This window comes from Talpa europaea, assembly GCF_964194135.1.
Source record: "Talpa europaea genome assembly, chromosome: 13".
NCBI classification, from domain to species: domain Eukaryota; kingdom Metazoa; phylum Chordata; class Mammalia; order Eulipotyphla; family Talpidae; genus Talpa; species Talpa europaea.
Window position 1 is genome coordinate 81545240 of NC_140080.1, and position 19592 is coordinate 81564831.

The 19592-nt window shown below is 39.6% G+C and overlaps 1 protein-coding gene across 13 annotated transcripts in view; it reads right to left on the reverse strand.

Moving 5' to 3' along the window:
- The window catches only part of DYM (dymeclin), a gene marked incomplete at both ends in the record, with an annotated part of 301077 nt that overhangs the window by 264305 nt on the left and 17180 nt on the right, over window positions 1-19592 (reverse strand). For 9 of the 13 annotated variants that reach the window (XM_084252056.1, XM_084252052.1, XM_084252058.1 and 6 more), the window contains 3 exons: window positions 1066-1199; window positions 2142-2235; window positions 15278-15330. In XM_084252056.1, the coding sequence (XP_084108182.1) occupies window positions 1066-1199; window positions 2142-2235; window positions 15278-15330 (281 nt within the window). The remainder of the gene's footprint in view (window positions 1-1065; window positions 1200-2141; window positions 2236-15277; window positions 15331-19592) is intronic. The other 4 variants (XM_084252050.1, XM_084252049.1, XM_084252048.1 and 1 more) reach the window with 1 other exon arrangement.

The window sequence follows — 19592 nt, forward strand, 5'->3', positions numbered from 1 at the left end:
AATCTTTAAAAAAAAAAATCAATGGGGGCCTCCCTGGTGGCACAGGGGTTAAGTCACAGAGCAATCAAGCTTTTACCAGCCACTGCAGCCTGAGTTCCATCACCAGCGAGGGAGCTGACCTCATGGCACAGCAAACCTCGCCAGTCTCACTCACTGCTCTCATCAGCAGTATATTTCAATAGATATGCCTGTTCTGCTCCCCACTCTGTCTCTGGTGAATCCTCTCACCCCCAGCACCTCTGGCCTACACCCCAGTTCTTTTATGCATAAATAAATAAATCTTTAAAAAGACAAATTCAAAATCAATGCTTAAAGAAGGGTGGCTAAAAAAGCCTCACTGAAGCAGTGTTGTGTTTTGAAAAATGAGCCCAGGAAACACAAGAGGAAGACTTACTTTGCCCTCAGAAAGAAGGGAGGATGGAGGGACAGTGCACTCCCCATATATCATTTGTTAATGAACCCATTCTATACTTTCACCTTCCAGGTTATAAGTTTTAATGCTAAGACATGAATTACCAGCAGCTAATCTTGAAAACTACAGGCCATCCTAACCACTAACAAAAAAAAAATCTCAACAGTATCAGGAGAAAATGGTAAGCTTGGCATTTATATCTTCAGAAAATGAAGAGACATCAGCATTATAAAACTGTCCTCGAAAATGTTTCCTCTATCAAGTAGTTTCAAGACACCAGACTCAGTTATTATTATGTCCTATGAAAGTAAACTAATATTTATAAAACCTGTAATTCTGACCTGTAAATCTCCCTTAACAATGTACTGCCCTAGTATAATATTTAAATTGACCTCTGAAAGGAATACTTGTTATTTTTATTTTCCATGTGCATGGAAGTCAAAATAAATAAGTCTCAAATCTACTGACTTCCCTATTAAAAAAAAATAGGAAAAATAAACTTTAAGAATCTTGGCTCATTTCAATTAATATAGGGGAAGAAAAAATAACTATGTCTAGTCATTCAAAAATGAAAATTATACTTTTAATCCTCACATTTCACTCTTTCATGTTACACATGCTATCCCCAGAACATCTTCAAAAACAATACTTACTATAAGTGCCAGGAGATTTTTCTTCATAAGTAAAATGAATCTGTAAATCCTCCTCTGGCATTTCACAGATGAACACTTTCAGCAAACAGCAAATAATAAACAAAGCATTGTGTGTCTGCCAAATAAAGATGTGGCTAGAAAAGAAAGACCAAAATCACGCAAGAATCAACAGTTAATCATGAGCATCATCAGTTTATTTCTAAACCACAATTTCTCAATCATTTTACCCATTCTGTTTACAATGTAAGAACAATGTCCATACCTTTTAATTGCACATGTGATACCTATTACCTACTTCACATTTCATTCTGTGCATCTTACTTAGTGAGTCAACTTAATAAAAATACTTTACGCTAGGCATGAATGTTCTTTGTTCTTAATTTTATAGTTGTCCCACACACTGGCAATTCAAAGAAAAGAAAGCTTAAAACGCAGAAAAATGATAGTAACATCAAAGGGAATATATGTAAATACCCAGCCAAAATTTAAAATTGGGCACTGGCTGCAGCACAGCATAATACTTGCTATTTGAATTAATAATCCTGAACTCATAAGAAAAATTTTAATTGAATTTAATTTGCTTGGAAGCAAGACGAGGAATAACTTTTTAAGAGACTGCCATGCAAAAAATGGTTTTCAAAACTGCCGAGTACCTAAAAGGTTAACTATTCACTGTACCTAAAATAAAACTATAATATTTAACATAAACCTTCTTTCATGAAAGATATAAAGGCATCAGATAGAAAATGAAACAATATTCTAAGTCATTACTTAAACTAAATGTGGTCAACAGAGATAACGGGGGAAATTACATTTTAAAATAATAATTTCATCACTATTGATCTTCTTAAAAGAAAGTATTTCTAACGACTATCTACATGCTGAAATCAGATTCCAGAATTTATGATCTCATCCCAATGACTTAGACAGTAAATGAAAACCTCTTTTATTTTATTCCTTTAATGACAAAAATAATGCTTCTATAGTTTTCAAAAGCCCATAATCTACTTCTATGAAAAATTAAAATATCAATATTGTTAAACATAAAGAGAACATCAATTAATCAGTCAGCTTACTTTTGACATTCTGCTGAAAGTTTTAGTTCTTTGGTTCTAGAAAGGAAGACTTTAATTAGTGCACCAAGGTTTCTTGTTCGAGGATTGTTTACAACTGCAAGAGAAGAAAAAAAATTTAAGTTAAAATTAAGAACTGATTTCAAAGTGAATATATATATCATAATATACTCACTTATAAGAGCAAATGTCAATCATTGGCCAACCTTAACGCCAATTTCACTTCTAACCAGAAAAATATGCAATGACAGAAACAGCTACTTAATTTTGAACAAGAGATTATTTACAAAATGAAACTGATAGAAATAGTAAAGGAAAATAGCTATCTCATCTCAGAATTCAAAATTGTAAGGAAAAGGTATGTTTATAAATATATATTTACACATTTATATCTTTCACTTTAAAAAGAATATGCTTTTTTAAAAATTTGAAAACTGATCTTCTATATTCCCAGTATATAGAATATAATAAACTGTAAAAGTAAAACTTATTTAGATAATCACAAATTCTTTCAATGAAAAATAAACAGATATATAAGGAAAGTAACATGGTTAGAAGTTTGATCAGAAAAAAATGTTAGGGCCTCCCCAGTGGCACAGCGGTTGAGCGCTGGTTTGCGAAGCTGCCCGCAGCCTCTGCAGCACCGGTTTAATCCCCGGCGAGCTGGGGAGGGTCCCACATGGCGCGCAGACCTCTCCTGCTGCCCGCTGCTCCCCTCAGCAGTATATTTCATCAATCTGCCTGCTCTGCTCTCCACTCTGACTCTGGTGAGTTCTCTCACCCTCCCGAGCTTCTGACTGTACCCAGTGCTTGTATAAATAAATAAATAAATAAATATTTTTTTAAAAAAAAATGTTAAAGTGTATTTACAACTTTTTAAGTTTAAAACATAAGCATTTCAGCAAATCCAGCCTGAAGAAGTAAGAGACTATTATACTGGGAATCAGAGGATCTGATTTCTAGATCAAAGTCTATAATTAACCTAGACAAATCACTTTACTTCTCCAACCTCAGCTTTCTCATCTTTGAAAGAAACAACACCGACAGATATTGAAAGTCATGCACTAAATGCTTTATATGCATTACCTTATTTAATACTCAAAACTACCTATGAAGATAAGTACCAATATAACCTCCATATTACAGATACTCACCTGTAAAGTGTTACTTGCTCTAAGACACATCATCTACTGGTTCAAATCTTTGGCTCTCAACTGCTATGCTATACCAATCCATATAAGCAAGGTATTTGAGTTAAGGAAAATATTAAAGTTCTATCAGGCTGCACAGCAAGACATATGGGATGGTAGTAATTTGACTAGGCCAATAGATGCCCAGAATACTGGTTAAACACATTTCCCAGTGTATCTATGAGGGTGTTTCTGCATTTCAATTGGTGGACTGAATAACGCTGACTACCCTCCACACAGTGGGGCATCAGTCAACCCACCGAGGGCCCAAATAGAACAAAAAGTCAGAGGAAGGGTGAATTCTCCCTCTCTGCCTGACTACATGAGCTGAGAAATGGAATTTTTCCTACCCTTGGACTATGGCTTCCAACAGTGGCACCACTGGACTCAGGTCTCTGGACTCAGACTAGAATTTATACCACTAAATGTCCTGGGTTTCCAGCTTGCAGATAGCAGATAATAGAACTGCTCAGTCTCCATAATCAATGAGCCAATTTCTTATAATAAATCTCCATTTTATATATCTCCATCCACCCTATGGGTTCTGTTTCTCTACAGAATACTGACTAATACGTTGTAGTAGCTCACTAGTTAAGAATTCATCAGAAGGGAGAGACCACTTGGTCAGATCTTTCATTTTACTGATCCACAGAGGTTAATGTTGGGTCCAAAATCAAACAATACATTAGTGACAGATGTCCACTCTTTCTGCTTTACCAACTGCTTTTAAACTGTGAAACTCCAGAGTTCTTGATATTTATTTCTTTTGAAATAAAATTTTAACTATTTTGAAAAACAAAAATGCAAACACTCAAACACATTGGCCTGTGCTGCCAGGAGCATTCATCTTTGTGCAGATCAGAGAATTATGCTTTTGCTGCCATCTCTGTGTATATATTTGAACTACTTAAAAATGTGTCAAAGATTTGGGAAGATGGAGCTCTCTAGAATTTTTTTTTAATGGAATGCTTCACGAATTTGCATGGCATCCTTGCACAGAGGCCATGCTAATCTCTGTGTCTTTCCAATTTTAGTATTATGTGCTGCCAAAGCGAGCACTAGAATTTTTTTTAAAAAATTCAGGTCCGCATGTGCTTTTCAAAACTACATGGGAATAAGCACACCATTACAGCACACTTGCTTAGTGCTTAGCAACTGCCAATCTAACTCAGATCTACCTGCAAACTGACAGACAAAGCAAATTGTTGCTTAACTTTCTTGTGATAAAATGTTGTAGCACCTTGGTAAAGCAAGTATGGCTCATGGGTGAGCATCATATGGAAGCTTATTGGAAATGCAGAATCCTAGGCCCACCCTACAACTATAGAAATTGGCGTAATTTGATGTGCATTCAAATCACGAGACATTCTTACTAAAGTTTAAGTTCTTATTCTGCATATGTGATGTGTGATATGAGATTCTGCACCTCATTAAAGTCTCCCAGTGATGCCATTGCTGCTGGCTGGAGAAGCCCAATAGGAAGAAATGAAGAGAAAGACAAATGTAGGAGGAAGCTAATTATGAAAAGAATCCTAAACATTTATATGCCAAAACCATAAATCAGAGACATTCTGCAAGGGAAGGGGAGGAAGAGGGATTAAAATGCGAGAGAAGAGCACAAGAGACTAAGGTGATGGTTCACGGTTGAACTGGTGGTGGGAGTTTTTTTTTAATCTTTTTTTTAAGATTTATTTATTTATGAATACAAGAACAGGGGTACAAGCCAGAGATGTGGGGGAGGGGTGAAAGGATTCACCAGAGACAGAGTAGAAATCAGAACAGGCAGGCAGACTGAAATACACTGCTGAGGGGAGCAGCTGGCGAGTCAGGAGAGGTCTGCTGTGCCACATGGGTAGTTCCCTGGCTGGGGATTGAACTTGTGCTGCAGTTACTCAAATAGCTTTATAGGTTGCGTCTTAACCCCTGTGCCACCAGGGAGGCCCCAGTGGTGGGAATTTTACAGGGACTACACCTAAAAGGAGAAAACAAACAAGCATACATTGTACAAAAATGAACAATGATGTAAAATATATAAATTTTTAAAAATAATAAAATTTTAAAAAATTATCAGCCAACAGCAATGTGTAGACTTTACTTAGATCCTAATTCAAGCAAACTGAGACAATCAGAAGTTTCAAAACTCAGTATACATTTTATAATGTTGATTCCTTAGTAAGATACAGGTGCTTTTTTCTTACAAAAATCCTTAAAAAATATATATATGGGAACTCCCTGGTGGCACAAGGGTTTAAGTCTCAGCACTATCAAGCTATCAGCTGCCACAGCAGCACAAGTTCGATTCCCGGCCAGGGAACTAATCCACATGGCACAGCACACCTCTCCTGTCTTGCCCACTGCTCCTCTCAGCAGTGTATTTCAGCAGATAAGCCTACTTGTTACAGGGCAGGGAGAGAGGCACCCTATAACCCCCAGACCTGCCTGTTCTAAACAGGTTCTACCATCCATTACATCAAGACAAAACATATAGACCTTTAATGGAAAGGAACTTTAATACAATTAATGTGCAATACAGAAAAGATAGAATACAGTTTCCAAACCAAGCACTGGAAGTTACCCATCCACTCATGGGTTAAGGTCCACCCAAACAGGATTGTCCCAGAGCAAGGCCCAAAAGCCTGCCACAAGTCTAAAGCACCTTCTGGTGGGGACCCACAGAAAAGGGTCAGAAACAAACAGACAAGTTTGGGAGGAAAAGAACAAAATCAAAATCAAGATAAAAGCTGCCACTGTTAACCTCCCCAAGGGTCTCTCACCCATATCTGTTTCAACCAGTCCAGGACCAAAAATCAAGTGCAGTTTCTCCACATGTTTCTCTGCTCCATGTGCCTCCTTCAGGGCCCCTCAATGCTCTCCATCCTGCTTCCTTCCTTCTTCAGTCTTCTCTCCAGCTTCTTCTCTTCTCTGCTCAGCTCCACCCTCCTTTGGATGGGGCAGGGAACCTGGAATCTCCCCTTTTCCTGGGCAACACCCTGTGACATATTCTGCTCCCCACTCTGTCTCTGGTGAATCCTCTCATTCTCCCAACCCTGCACCTCTGGCCTACACCCCAGCTCTTGTATGCCTAAATAAATAAATCTTTTTAAGAAATAAAATATTTATAGATGTAAGATATTGACAGAGTTGTTTCAAATTCAAATGTGACTATGGATAAAATACATTGTCTTGACAATTGTATACAATTAAAAAGTGAGGATATGCTTTTTATTTTACACATATTTTTTACTTGTGCACTTTTCTGTATAAATGCCATGCTTCAATAAACAGGTGAGAGATACCAATGAAACAAGACTGGCCACGAGGTGAAACTGATTAAAACTGGGAAATGAGCACAGGGCAATCCACTGTATGATTCTGACTGCTTTTGTATGAGTGTGAAATTTTTGTTTTATTTCTATTTGTGGAAGAATACAGAATTAAAAATAAAATATCCATGAAGACAAACAAAAAGATAGAAGCTCATAAAAATGCTAATTTGGGATTGAAGATTCTCAAAAAAAGAGAAACACTCACTGACTACGAATTTTAAAGGACAAAGCTATCAACTTATTTGCTAATCAATGGACCCTGAGCAATTCTAACTACCTGAACATAGCTTTGAGGAAAAAGTCTCCCTTTCTCATTGTCTACTCAACCAGAAAATTTATGTTAATCCTCCCACCCAGTAACTTTCTATACCAACTCAGAGGTTACAACTCCCAGAAGACAACTGCGAAGAAGCAAACTAGCCAAATCAGGGCAATTTATGCTGGAAGGTAGAGACAGGGTAAAATGTTGATCTAGACGTTTGAACGAGGGATTTTAGAATTCCCTCAAGAAGTAGGGTGGCAATGGTGGGTCTCATTTCAACCAAGCAAATCTGCACAAAATGAAACTTTCTTGGCTTCAAGAAATTAGGTTAGAAAGCTACACCAGGCTATCTCCAAGCTAAAATAACAGCAGTTTACAAACACCTACAGGTGTTGTACAACACACCAGTGCTGGTAACAACAACGTGCCTTCATGGGAAACCTCTAAGTCCTTAGCCTGTTTTATTTTCCTGAAGTGATCATTTTATAAAATGTATGTACGTTTATCTATGGTCTGATTTCCCCACTGAGATGGACCTATGATATAAGGGACCAGGGTCAATCTTTTTTGCAATCACACACCCAGATTAAAAAATAGAACCTGTAATATAGCTGGTGCTCAATGAGTATTTGCTGGTTTAATGCATAAGAAAACAACAATTACAGAACAACAGAATAAGGGAGAAGTTATGCTGAAACCTCCAAAGCACTGAATCAAAAACGTCAAAAGAATTTTAGTAGAAGATAGGAACATCAACCATTTTTTTTATATTTATTTATTTATACAAGAATTGGGGTACAGTCAGAAGCACGGGAGGATGAGATAATTCACCAGAGACAAGGCAGGGAGCAGAACAGGCAGACAGACCAAAGACACTGCTGAGGGGAGCAATGGGTGAGACAGGAGAGGTCTGCCGCGCCATGTGGGTTTCTCCCTAGCTGGCCGGGAATCAAACCCATGCTGCAGAGGCTGCAGACAGCTTCACAGCGCAGCACTCAACCTGCTGCACCACCGGGGAGGCCCTATTTTTTATTTTTAAAAAACACAAAGCTACTGGGGAAAATGAGTGTAGTGAAAAGAGCCTGACATCTAGGAAAAACTAGGGATAGTTAAAAATAAGCTACAGATGGGCCTCCCCTGGTGGCACAGCGGTTGAGCGCTAGGCTGCGAAGCTGCCCGCAGCCTCTGCAGCGCTGGTTCCATCCCCGGCACCCGGCAAGGGTCCCACATGGCACAACAGACCTCTCCTGCCGCTCCCGCTGCTCCCCTCAGCAGTGTATTTCATCAGTCTGCCTGTTCTGTTACCCGCTCTGGCTCTGGTGAATTCTCTCACCCTCCCGCACTTCTGACTGTACCCAGTGCTTGTATAAATAAATCTTTAAAAATAAAAAATAATAATAATAAGCTACAGATGCCATAATAGCCAAAAGATGCACAGCATAATGAAAGAGACGAACTGGTAAATATTAAAATACTCAACCTAAGCTATAAAGAAAGAACTACGGGCCTCCCTGGTGGCACAGGTGGTTGAGCGCTGCACTGTGAAGTTGCCCGCAGCCTCTGCAGCCCTGGTTGGCTCCTGGCCGACCTGCAAGGGTCCCACACGGTGTGTCAGACCTCTCCTGTCTCGCCGCTGCTCCCCTCAGCAGTGTATTTCGTCAGTCTGCCTGTTCTGTTCCCCGCTTTGTCTCTGGTGGAGCCTCTCACCCTCCCGCTCATCTGGCCGGTACCCCAGTTCTTGTATAAGTAAATAAATAAATCTTTTTTAAAAAAAAAAGAAAAGAGGGCCTCCTTGGTGGCGCAGCGGTTGAGCACTGGGTTGCGAAGCTGCCCGCAGCCTCTGCAGCGCCGGTTCGATCCCCGGCTGTTCCCCGGCCAACGGAGGAGGGTCCCACATGGCGCGCAGACCTCTCCTGCCGCCCGCTGCTCCCCTCGGCAGTGTACTTGGGTCCTTCTGCCTGCTCTGCTCCCTGCTCTGACTCTGGTGAATTCTCTCACCCTCCCGCGCTTCTGACTGTACCCAGTGCTTGTATAAATAAATAAATAAATCTTTGGGGAAAAAGAAAAGAAAGAAAGAACTACAAGAAGAAATACAAGAACTGAGATGAAGAAAATGAAGCTACAGAAGGTAAAGGACAGAGACCCACCATGAACATTACAGGTAATCCTAATTGGAGGAGAAAAAACTAAAAAAAATAAGTACATCAAAGTCATAACTAAGAAATTTCAGAACTGATAAAGACCTTAACAAACCAATAAAAATACCTCATATCAAAGTACAGGAAAAATATTTTGATGAGAAATATTTCATCATTAAAGGGAAAAGTCTTATGAACAAAGAAGCAAAAAAGAGAAAATGAAGGCAGTCTGGCACTCTCCTTTCTCCTGCAGTTTAAGTATGTGGTATTGAGGAGACAAGTACCATGACTTCCAGGACTCTGTCAAAGCCTCAGATGCCAGGTCTTCTGGCCAAGCATCTGTGATTTCATATTGCTGGAGCATTACTGCATCCTGAGTTGCCACCAAGAAAGTGGCCAAACCAAGAAAGAAAGCATACACAGATTTCTACAGAAATTATGATTCCAAGAAAGATTTTGAGGAGACCAGGTGTATTTCAGAGTGCAAAGTGATCTTGAAATAAAGGATTTCTTTGGCTTGACTTCCACATAAGTTTGTCACTACATTGTTCCTGAATCTATGAAAACAAGAATATTGGGGCTGTAGAATATTTTCTCTTGATAAATAAACAAATACTATTGGGGGAAGGGGAGAAAAGAAAATAATTAAAACAGCCTCAGACTTCCTCTAGGATAATACTAGATACCAGAAAAGAACTGATGATTCACCTACAGAGTTTTGAGGCAAATGAGAGTAAAGGAGAAGGTACCTGGCAAGCTGGGTTGACCCCTACACTATGCACAGACAGAAAAAGAAACCAAGGGTCAGATGGAAAACAAAACAGTCACAACTATGTGAACACTTTAGCAGCTGCCTCGTGCTGGAGAGGCAGAATTTAAAGTTGGAGTAACTTCCGCCAAATTAGAGGGACTTAGTTACTCTCTAGAACTTTCCACTGACATCCCTGAAGGGCCATGCTTGAGCATTAAGTACCGTATCATGACTAAGGGCTACACCCAGGACTAAGTAAACACAGAAATAGTAGCAGGAGGCGCAATAGGATAAGAAAAGGGGCAGATCATAGCAGGAATCTAGAAAACTTAAATAAGGGACCAGGAAAATGAATAACTATAAGAAAGTGAAAATCAAAATCAACAGAAAACTATGAACCAGAGACACTTTTAGGGGGGCGGGGGCGGGAGGGGAGGGATTGGGGTCAGAATGGGGGGGCTGCAATTGTATGGGGAATATAACAATAAAATTTATTTTAAAAAATAAATAAATAAAATAAAGTACATGTAAAAAAAAAAGGGGCAGAAAAAAATAACTGAAAAGACTGTGGGAAATAAAACTTTCCCATGTTTCTCCGTGTTCCCTTAAAACATCCCCTTGCCTCCTGAGCCAGGAAAATATATATGGTATCAAGTGAGCCAATGTCTGCTTTTACTCCTCCTAGAAACATTTTGCAGGCCATTGGAACTATAATCATGTGTTTAAAACTCCTATTTCACCAAAATCTATTCCGTTACATCACAGGAAATCTGCCAAGCTTGGCTCCAAAGGTGCAGGAGAGGCTAGAGTATTATCTTCCTAAGTATCAAGATTTCCAGGAAGAATGAGGACAGAACTTGGAGACATCTGTTGGCACTAAAACTCAAGGTGAGGAGGGTATCTGATTCCAGAAGAGACTTTATTTACATACAAAAGGGCTAGAATCAGGTGAAGAGAGGGATAGTTAACTCCTCCTTCAAAAGCAGGGGAAATATTTTTCCTCATCCCTCCCTCACTCACATGTGAAACAAGTGAGCTGGCTCTCACAGCAATGTCTTAGCAGGTGAGAACTAGGGCAAAGTGGGACCAATTCAAGTATTATTTACTATGAAGTATTTAATTAGAAATCTGCCTCTGATTCAGAAAATCTCATGTGTGCATTTAGGAGAAGTAATAAAGATAAATTTGAGATGCATGATAAACATAATGATCACAAACTTTCCAAAACTGATGAAAAACACTATCTATAACTCCAAGAATATCAACACACCCCAAGTAAAACAAAAAAATAAGAAAATTTTAAAAGGCTAGGAGCAAACTTTAAAAGCAGCAAGAAAAAAAGTCATAATTTAAATTACAGGGAAACAACAATGCTTCCCACCTGAAATTAACAACACACTTCCCACCTGAAAAGAAGACTAGACGGCAATAGATTGATAATACCCAAAGGAATGATAGAAAAAAATGTCAACAAAGAATTTATATTCAGAAAAAAAAATCTCCTTCAAAAATGACACAATGGCAAGGGGGTGGGAATGGAGGTGGGGGCAACTTTCAATGGACAGTCACAACCCTGGCCAAGTAACCAAGATTAACACCATCAGTGTATCCCAATATGACGTGTTGAGAACAACACTTGAGAATACTGTGGTGTTCCTCCTACAAATTCATCACCCCAATATAACCATGAGAAATACATCAAACAAACTCAAATTAAGGGACATTCTGGAATACCCTACCAATATTCCCTGAAACTCTAAAAGTCATCAAAAATAAAGAAAATGAGAAACTGTTACAGACCAGAGGAGCCTAAGGGGACAGGCTGACTAAATATAATGTGGGATTCTAAATGCAATTCCAGAACAGAAAAAGGAGGAAAAAACTAGTGAAATCTGAATTGTGTCCAGTTAATAACAATGTACCACAGTGATACCTTATTTGTGACAACTGTATCATATTAACATAAGTTAATAAGGGAAACTAGTGAGTATTATATGGGAACTCTCAATATTAGTTTTGCCACTTTCCTATAAATGCAAAGCTATTCTAAAATTAAAACCTTATTTTAAAAATCTCAATAAGTAGGTTTAATAGCAGGTGATATGTAAGAGAAGATTAGTAAGCTAAAGACAGATTAATAGAAAATATACTAATGAAGGTCAAAAACAATAAAAAATGTAAAATACAAAAAAGAAAAAAGAGCCTAACAGACATATGGGATATAATAAAAATGTTGACAGCAGTATAACAAAAGTCTCAGAAGGAAAGGAGAAACAGAATGGGACAGAAACAATATATAAATTGATAATGGCTGAGAATTTTCCAAAACTGATGAAAGGCATCGATCCAGAAATTTAAGAAGCTCTATAAACCTCAAGCAGGGGGAGGAAAACAAAAGAACACTTCTCAGTATATCATTCTCAGATGCCAAAAACCAAAGGGCAGAGAGAAATACACAAAAGTATCCAGAAGGAAAAATTAACATTATTTTCAAAGGAACAAGAATAAGATTGACAGCTTTCATCTCAAAAATAAAAGCAGCCAGGACCTCTCTGGTGGCGCAAGGGGTTAAGATGCAACCTACGAAGCTATCTGCAGCCATTGCAGCACAAGTTTGATCCCCTGCCAGGGAGCTACCCACATGGTGCAGCAGACCTCTCCTGACTTGCCCACTGCTCCCCTCAGCAGTGTACTTCAGTCAATCTGCCTGTGCTGCTCCCCATTCTGTCTCTGGTGAATCCTCTCACTCCCTTCCCACACCTCTGGCCTATACTCCAGTTCCTGTATGCATAAATAAAACAAATCTTTAAAAAAAAATAAATAAAAGCAGCCAGAAAACTAGTATACTTCTTAGTGATATCAAAAAAAATTTAAAAAAGCAAAAAATGATATCCATAAAATACAGAAAAGAAATTAATGTCAACCCAGAACTTTCCACCCAGCAAACATATCCTCCACAAGTAAAATAACAAATTTCAGACAAAATGTGCTGCAGACCCACAAAGCCCTAGAAGTTGATATGCATTTACCTTTACTGACATGCAAAGAAGTTCCTGAATACTGCTGAGCGAAAGTGACATAATACCACCTAAATAAAACTGTGCATATAAATCATTATACACAGAATACTCTGAAAAAAAATCAATGGTTTCCTGTGTTGTTTAAAATGAGAAGATTTTTATTTTAACCATCCGCTGTATTACTGAAAGTTTTGGCATTAAATGTGTTTTGCTTTGTTTTGTTTTGCTCTTCCCTAAAGTAGTTTTAAATATATAATGACACACTTAAATATATAATGTCAAGTGAAAACTACAGATTAAAGTAACTGAGGGGAGCCTCCCTGGTGGCAGTGGCACAGCGGTTGAGCGCTGGGTTGCGAAGCTGCCAGCAGCTTCTGCAGCGCCGGTTCTATCCCAGGCTGCTCCCCGGCCACCAGAGGAGGGTCCCACATGGTGCGCAGACCTCTCCTGCCGCCCGCTGCTCCCCTCAGCGGTGTCCTTCGGTCCTTCTGCCTGCTCTGCTCCCCGCTCTGGCTCTGGTGAATTCTCTCACCCTCCCACGCTTCTGACTGTACCCAGTGCTTGTATAAATAAATAAATCTTTTTAAAAAAAAATTGCAGTTCTCTAGTTCTTAAAATAAATAGATAGATAGATAGATAGATAGATAGATAGATAGATAGATAGATAGATAGATAGATAGATAGATAGATAGAGTAACTGAGGGGGTGGGAGCAGGAGGGGGAGGGAATATGTGTGAATGTATATCCAAAGAATGGGTAAAAGAGGGCAACACACAAAAGTTTTTTTTTTTAAGATTTATTTATTTATACAAGAACCAGGATACAAACCAGATATATGGGAGATAAGAAGATTCACCAGAGACAGAGCGGGGAACAGAACAGGAAGAATGATGAAATACACTGCTGAGGGGAGCAGCGGGTGAGACAGAAGAGGTCTGTTGCACCATGTGGGTATCTCCGCGGCTGGCCGAGATCAAACCAGTGCTGCAGAGGCTACGGACAGCTTCACAGCCCTGCGCTCAACACTCTGTGCCACCAGGGAGGCCCAACACACAAAATTATTAATGACTATGTCAGGTTTGTGGAATTAGAGCAATTGTTGCCTTTTTCACATTTCAGAATGTTTCCCACATTATATATAATAAGCATTACATCCATTTTAAAATGCTATTTTTATTAGAAATCCAAAGTGACCTTGAAAAACCATCATATTAACTGCACTGTCATCACTGTTAGGTAATTTTTTTTTAATTTTCAGGATCAAACTGCCCTTTAATTTCTTAAAAGTCAGCTTTATTCAGCTGACTTTCTTGATTGTAACTGCGAAATTCAAGGCAACTACTACAATAACACCTCTATCATTACCAACATAATTTGTTTTTAAAAGCAAAAATGTTTCATTAAAGGTTTTTTAGCAAAGTAACTTACATGGGAGTAAATCATATAGCTTACATGGAGTACAGCTTGATTTAAAAACAGAATATCATTATCACTTATTAAGTACTTGCACGTTAGGCATTTTAAAAAGATACAATTATCCCTAATTTCCAAGGCAACAATGAAATGTAAATACAATTATCTGCATTTTTTAAAATCATATACATCCCTTTCCAATTGTTAACAACTTGAAAGTAAAGTATATAAAGAAATAAGGCCCAAAATAGGTAACATCTGTTGCTATAAATAGTGAATAATGAGGAGAAGCTAGGCAACATACTGGATATTTCCTATGTTTTGTTTTGTTTTTTCCTCATGAGAACCCTGGAATTCAAATAAGGAAATTAAGACCCTGCTAATAAATAGCAAAGCTGAAATTAACATCATAAATGATTCCTGAGCCCATGTACTTTACCAAAACAGCAAGTTTCCTAATATTTCATATTAATGAGTGGTAATTATTCTAGTTAACTAGGCTGACAACAGTATAAGTCCATGCAGCTGGCAAATCACTGGACAAATCCTTTATTTTATGTGAATTGTCCATGCAAGTATAAAAGTAACTCAGTGTTTAGGATTTTTTTCAGTATTTCTAAATTCACAAAAAGAACAAGCTGAATGAGAATCTACGGCTTAGCAGAGTACATTACCACTACTGCAAATTCACCAAACATATCTTTTTCTTTTTTTTTTTTTTTTTGTGGGACCCTCGCCAGTGGCCAGGGATCAAACTGGCGCTGCAAAGGCTGCGGGCAGCCTCGCAACCCAGCGCTCAACTGCTGCACCACCAGGGGAGGCCCACCACCAAACATATTGACTGACGGTACCTTCGAGTGGTATCAATGACTACCATGAATTATTATTACTATTATTATTACTACTATTATTATCATCAGGAATATATCACTTCATTAAATTCAATTCATGCTATACTATCAAAATTTACAAACTTTTAAATAATTGTCCCCATTTACACATGTACATGCATGTGCGCGCTCAGTTTTTTCCCTCTTACCTAAAGACTTGCAGACTGAAACAGTTGCCTCCTCCAAGAGCTTCAACTCAGTACTGGAAAGATAGAAGAAAAGTAATTAATAACTACAGCACTAAATATGTACATACTAACAAATTAAAAGACTGTACAAAAAGAGAAAATAGGGGCTTCCCTGCTGATGGAAGGAATTAAGACACAACCTATGAAGCTCACCGCAGCCACTACAGCACAAGTTCAATCCCTGGCCAGGGAGGTGACCTACATGGCAAGCAGACCTCTCCTGAATCGCCCGCTGCCCCCCTCAGAAGTGTTCTTCGGTTAGTCTGCCTGTTCTGTTCCCCACTCTGTCTCTGGTGAATCCTCTTACCCCCCACATCTCTGGCCTGTACCCCAGTTCCTGTATGTATAAATAAATCTTTTAAAAAAGAGAGAGAAAATAATTTAGAAGGTAATTAAGTTATACAGTGGGTGAGCAATAAAGTCAGTGAAATAAAGTTAGCTTCTATTTTCTATGTAATTAGAAAATTTACTGTAATAACTGTCAATATGAGATTCTAACAAAAAAAGAGTTCTGGCACCCTGCCTTTCAGGGTGGAGAGGACGGTTGGGGGGACTTAAAAAATTCTGAGTAAGGCACTCCAAAGTACAGAGCACAATGCAGGGGCCCCATCTGCCTGGTTCTAGGGTGAATACTGATCATGGGATTAAAGATTATTTAGAAAAATGCCATTATTTTCAGGAGATACAATTATAAATATACAGACAAACAGAAACAGACACAGAGAGGTACAGAAAGACAGGAGAGACAAAGGCAGACATTTAAAAAAAAAAACCCTTATCAGTAAAGGAAAGCTTCATGATATTGATTTTGGCAAAGATTTCAGATATGACACCAAAGACTGGCATCAAAAGAAAAAACAGGTGGGCCTCCCCTGGTGGCGCAGGCAGTTGAGCGCAGCACTGTGAAGCTGTCCACAGCCTCTGCAGCATGGGTTCGATCCCAGCCGGCCAGCGAGAATCCCACATGGCGCAGCAAACCTCTCCTATCTCACCCGCTGCTCCCCTCAGCAGTGTATTTCATCAGTCTGCCTGTTCTGTTCCCCACTCTGTCTCTGGTGAATCTTCTCACCCTCCCGCGAATATGGTCTGTACCCTGGCACTTGTGTAAATAAATAAATAAAAATTAAAAGAAACCTTAAAATTAAAAGAAAAAAGAAAAAACAGGTAAGATGGACTTCTGCACATCTAAGAATACTATCAACAAGGTGAAAGGTTAATGCAATAAAATGGGGAAAATACTTGCAAATCCAGGGCCTCCCCAGTGGCGCAGCAAGTTGAGCGCAGCGCTGTGAAGCTGTCTGCAGCCTCTGCAGCATGGGTTTGAGTCCCTGCCGGCCAGGGAGATACCCACATGGCATGGCAGACCTCTCTTGTCTCTCGCACTGCTCCCTCAGCAGTGTATTTCTGTCCGTCTGCCTGTTCTGTTCCCCACTCTGTCTCTGGTGAATCCTCTCACCCTCCCACGCCTCTGGCCTATACCCCAGTTCTTGTATAAAAATAAATAAATCTTGGGCCTCCCCTGGTGGCGCAACGGTTGAGCGCAGGGCTGCGAAGCTGCGGGCAGCCTCTGTAGCGCCAGTTCGATCCCCGGCCAAGGGGTGAGGGTCCCACATGGCGCACAGACCTCTCCTCCCGCCTGCTGCTCCCCCAGCAGTGTACTTCGGTCCTTCTGCCTGCTCTGCTCCCCACTCTGGCTCTGGTGAATTCTCTCACCCTCCCGCGCTTCTGACTGTACCCAGTGCTTGTATAAATAAATAAATAAATCTTTTATTAAAGTTCCAACTCAAAAACAAAAGCCCGTTTAAAAATGGACAAAGGACATAAAAAAAGACATTTTTCCAAAGACATGTAAACAATCAACAGGTATAGTAAATAATATTCAATGTCACTGGACAGTAGGGAATTCCCAAACAAACCCACAATGAGATAGCATTTTCACACCCATTAGGATGGCTATTATTAAGAGGGGAAGGGCACTCCACTAGTAACATAACCTTGGGCTGATTCCTTAATTCTTTATGTCGTTAGCTTCCTCCAAGAAAACAGAGATGATAACAACAGAGTCTGCTTCCAAAGGAGGTTGTTATGATTCAATTATGTAATATGTACAAAGAACTAAGATAGCACCTAACTTAGATAGCATCTCAATAAATGATATTGATTCCAAAATGTAGTGGGGTTTTTTTCCTACCTAATAAGTTAAAATAATGCCTTACATTCATATAACTCTTTAAATGTTTTTCAAAGCACTTCTGAATTCACCAGCACATTTAAATCCTATGACCTCTCCTGTCTCGCCTGCTGCTCCCCTCAGCAGTGTAGTTTAGTAGATTCGCCTATTCTGCTCCCCACTCTGTATCTGGTGAATCCTCTCACACACACACCCCCCACCCCCGCACCTCTGGCCTGCACCACAGTTCTTCTATGCATAAATAAATAAAAACAAATCTTTGTTAAAAAAAGAAAGATTGAAGTGTTTTTTTAGCCAAAACCACCTAGAAATGATCCTGGAGCCCCTCTGGGGCTGACTGGATCAGGGAGAGACCCCTACCTAAGCTCTGCCAGAATCCTGGGGAATTTGAAACTGACTTGGAAAGACAGGCTTTCCATATCATAAGGCTGGAACCTGCCTGAAAAGCTGGGGGATCTAGGAAGCCATGCTCTACACGCTGAGAAGTAGAGAAAAAGTCAGTAAGAAAGATGAAAAAAAGCTTTGCAGAGAAAAGCAAAGATCAACAGAAAGGACCCTCAGAATTCTTGCTGCTCTGTGATTCTTCGGACCAGTACTTCCTGGAGCCTAGTGGTGGTTCTGATCTTGGATCCGATGAGACATCCCTGTATCTTCATCACATATGCCCCTCTTTCTCGCATATATTAAATCAAATTGATTTTTGTTAATAACCAAAAGACTTCTAATTAATAAATCGCTGTGGTCAGTTTAATAATATACATTAGTAGCTGGCAAGAACAGGGAAGTATGAATGACTCCATTTATTGGTTAGTCAGGCAAAAAATGAAAGTAAAGAAGTGTAAAATGCAAAAGACTGTAAAGAGCTTTATGAGGTTAATAACTAGACCACATGCATAAAATCTGTTTCACTGGTGCTTCTACTTTCTTCAGTCAATAACACTCTCTTAAAACCAGCTGGAACCAAAAGCTTCAATTATATACATGTGGCTATAACTTTCAAAAGCTACTGAATATATCTGTTCAATAAACTCTTCCTGGGTCTCCAGGACAAGCTGGGCTCTGTGAGAGATGGTCCCTCTGTCTCCAGGCTACCGAGGAATGAAGACACAGGCAGGGGGAAATGAAGAGCTGCCAGGGGGTGTACCCAACCAATCTGAGGGGGTGTACCCAACCAACTTGAGGAGTAGTCTAAAAGGTAAGAAGGTATCAGGGAGAAAGTAACGTACTCAGGAACAAGAAAACTCAGTTGGGCAGACAAAAGCTTTCTAGACACAAGGAATAGGACCTGCAAAGGCATGGCAGTCACAAAGTCTGGCATGTTCTGGGAAGCAGAGCTTAATAGCAGAGGACAGCAAACCACAAAGACCAGAGAAGTTCACTAGATACCTAGAGAGGAGAGTTCGGTATCTCAGCTTGTCCAACAGAAAAGCACTGGAGGGTCCCCCAAAAGATTCTGTTTCTTTTTTATTTATTATTTATTTTCAATACAATGCTACCCTGAAAAAAAGATTACTCCAACACAAATTAGTGAGGTTGGTTTGGACCTCACTTCCTCCAGGAAACCTTTGATCACCAAAACCAGGTGAGAAGACTGGTCTCTGCCCCAAAAGCACCCACTCATTAAACTGAGTAACAGTAGCAGGACTGCCCAACTGCTTGTCTGTGGCCACCATTAGCTTGTGGACTTCTTGTTCATCACAATGTTCCCAGGCAGGCACTTAATAAAAACTACTGAGTGTATACCATTGTCAGACACTTCATTACCAGAGAATAAAATTAATTATTTCCCCCTGCTCTTCAAGAAAAACTTCACACTTTCCAGCCCTTAAGGCAGGGACTATCCCCAAGTTTAAATGTTAATTAAAATCTTTTTTAAGATACTTGTTTCCAAATGCAACATTATGTCTTTTGGAAGCAGTCTGATTTCTCTGTCATTGAGGATAAAGAGACCAGGGAAGCTGGGAGTATCCCATGTCTCCTGGAAAGCTCCCTCTGGTGGTGAGCCAGCCAGTACCTGTCCTCCTGTGATTCTATGATGTGGCCCATCAGGCCTGAGTCCCCACACATGGCTATGACCTGAAGCCA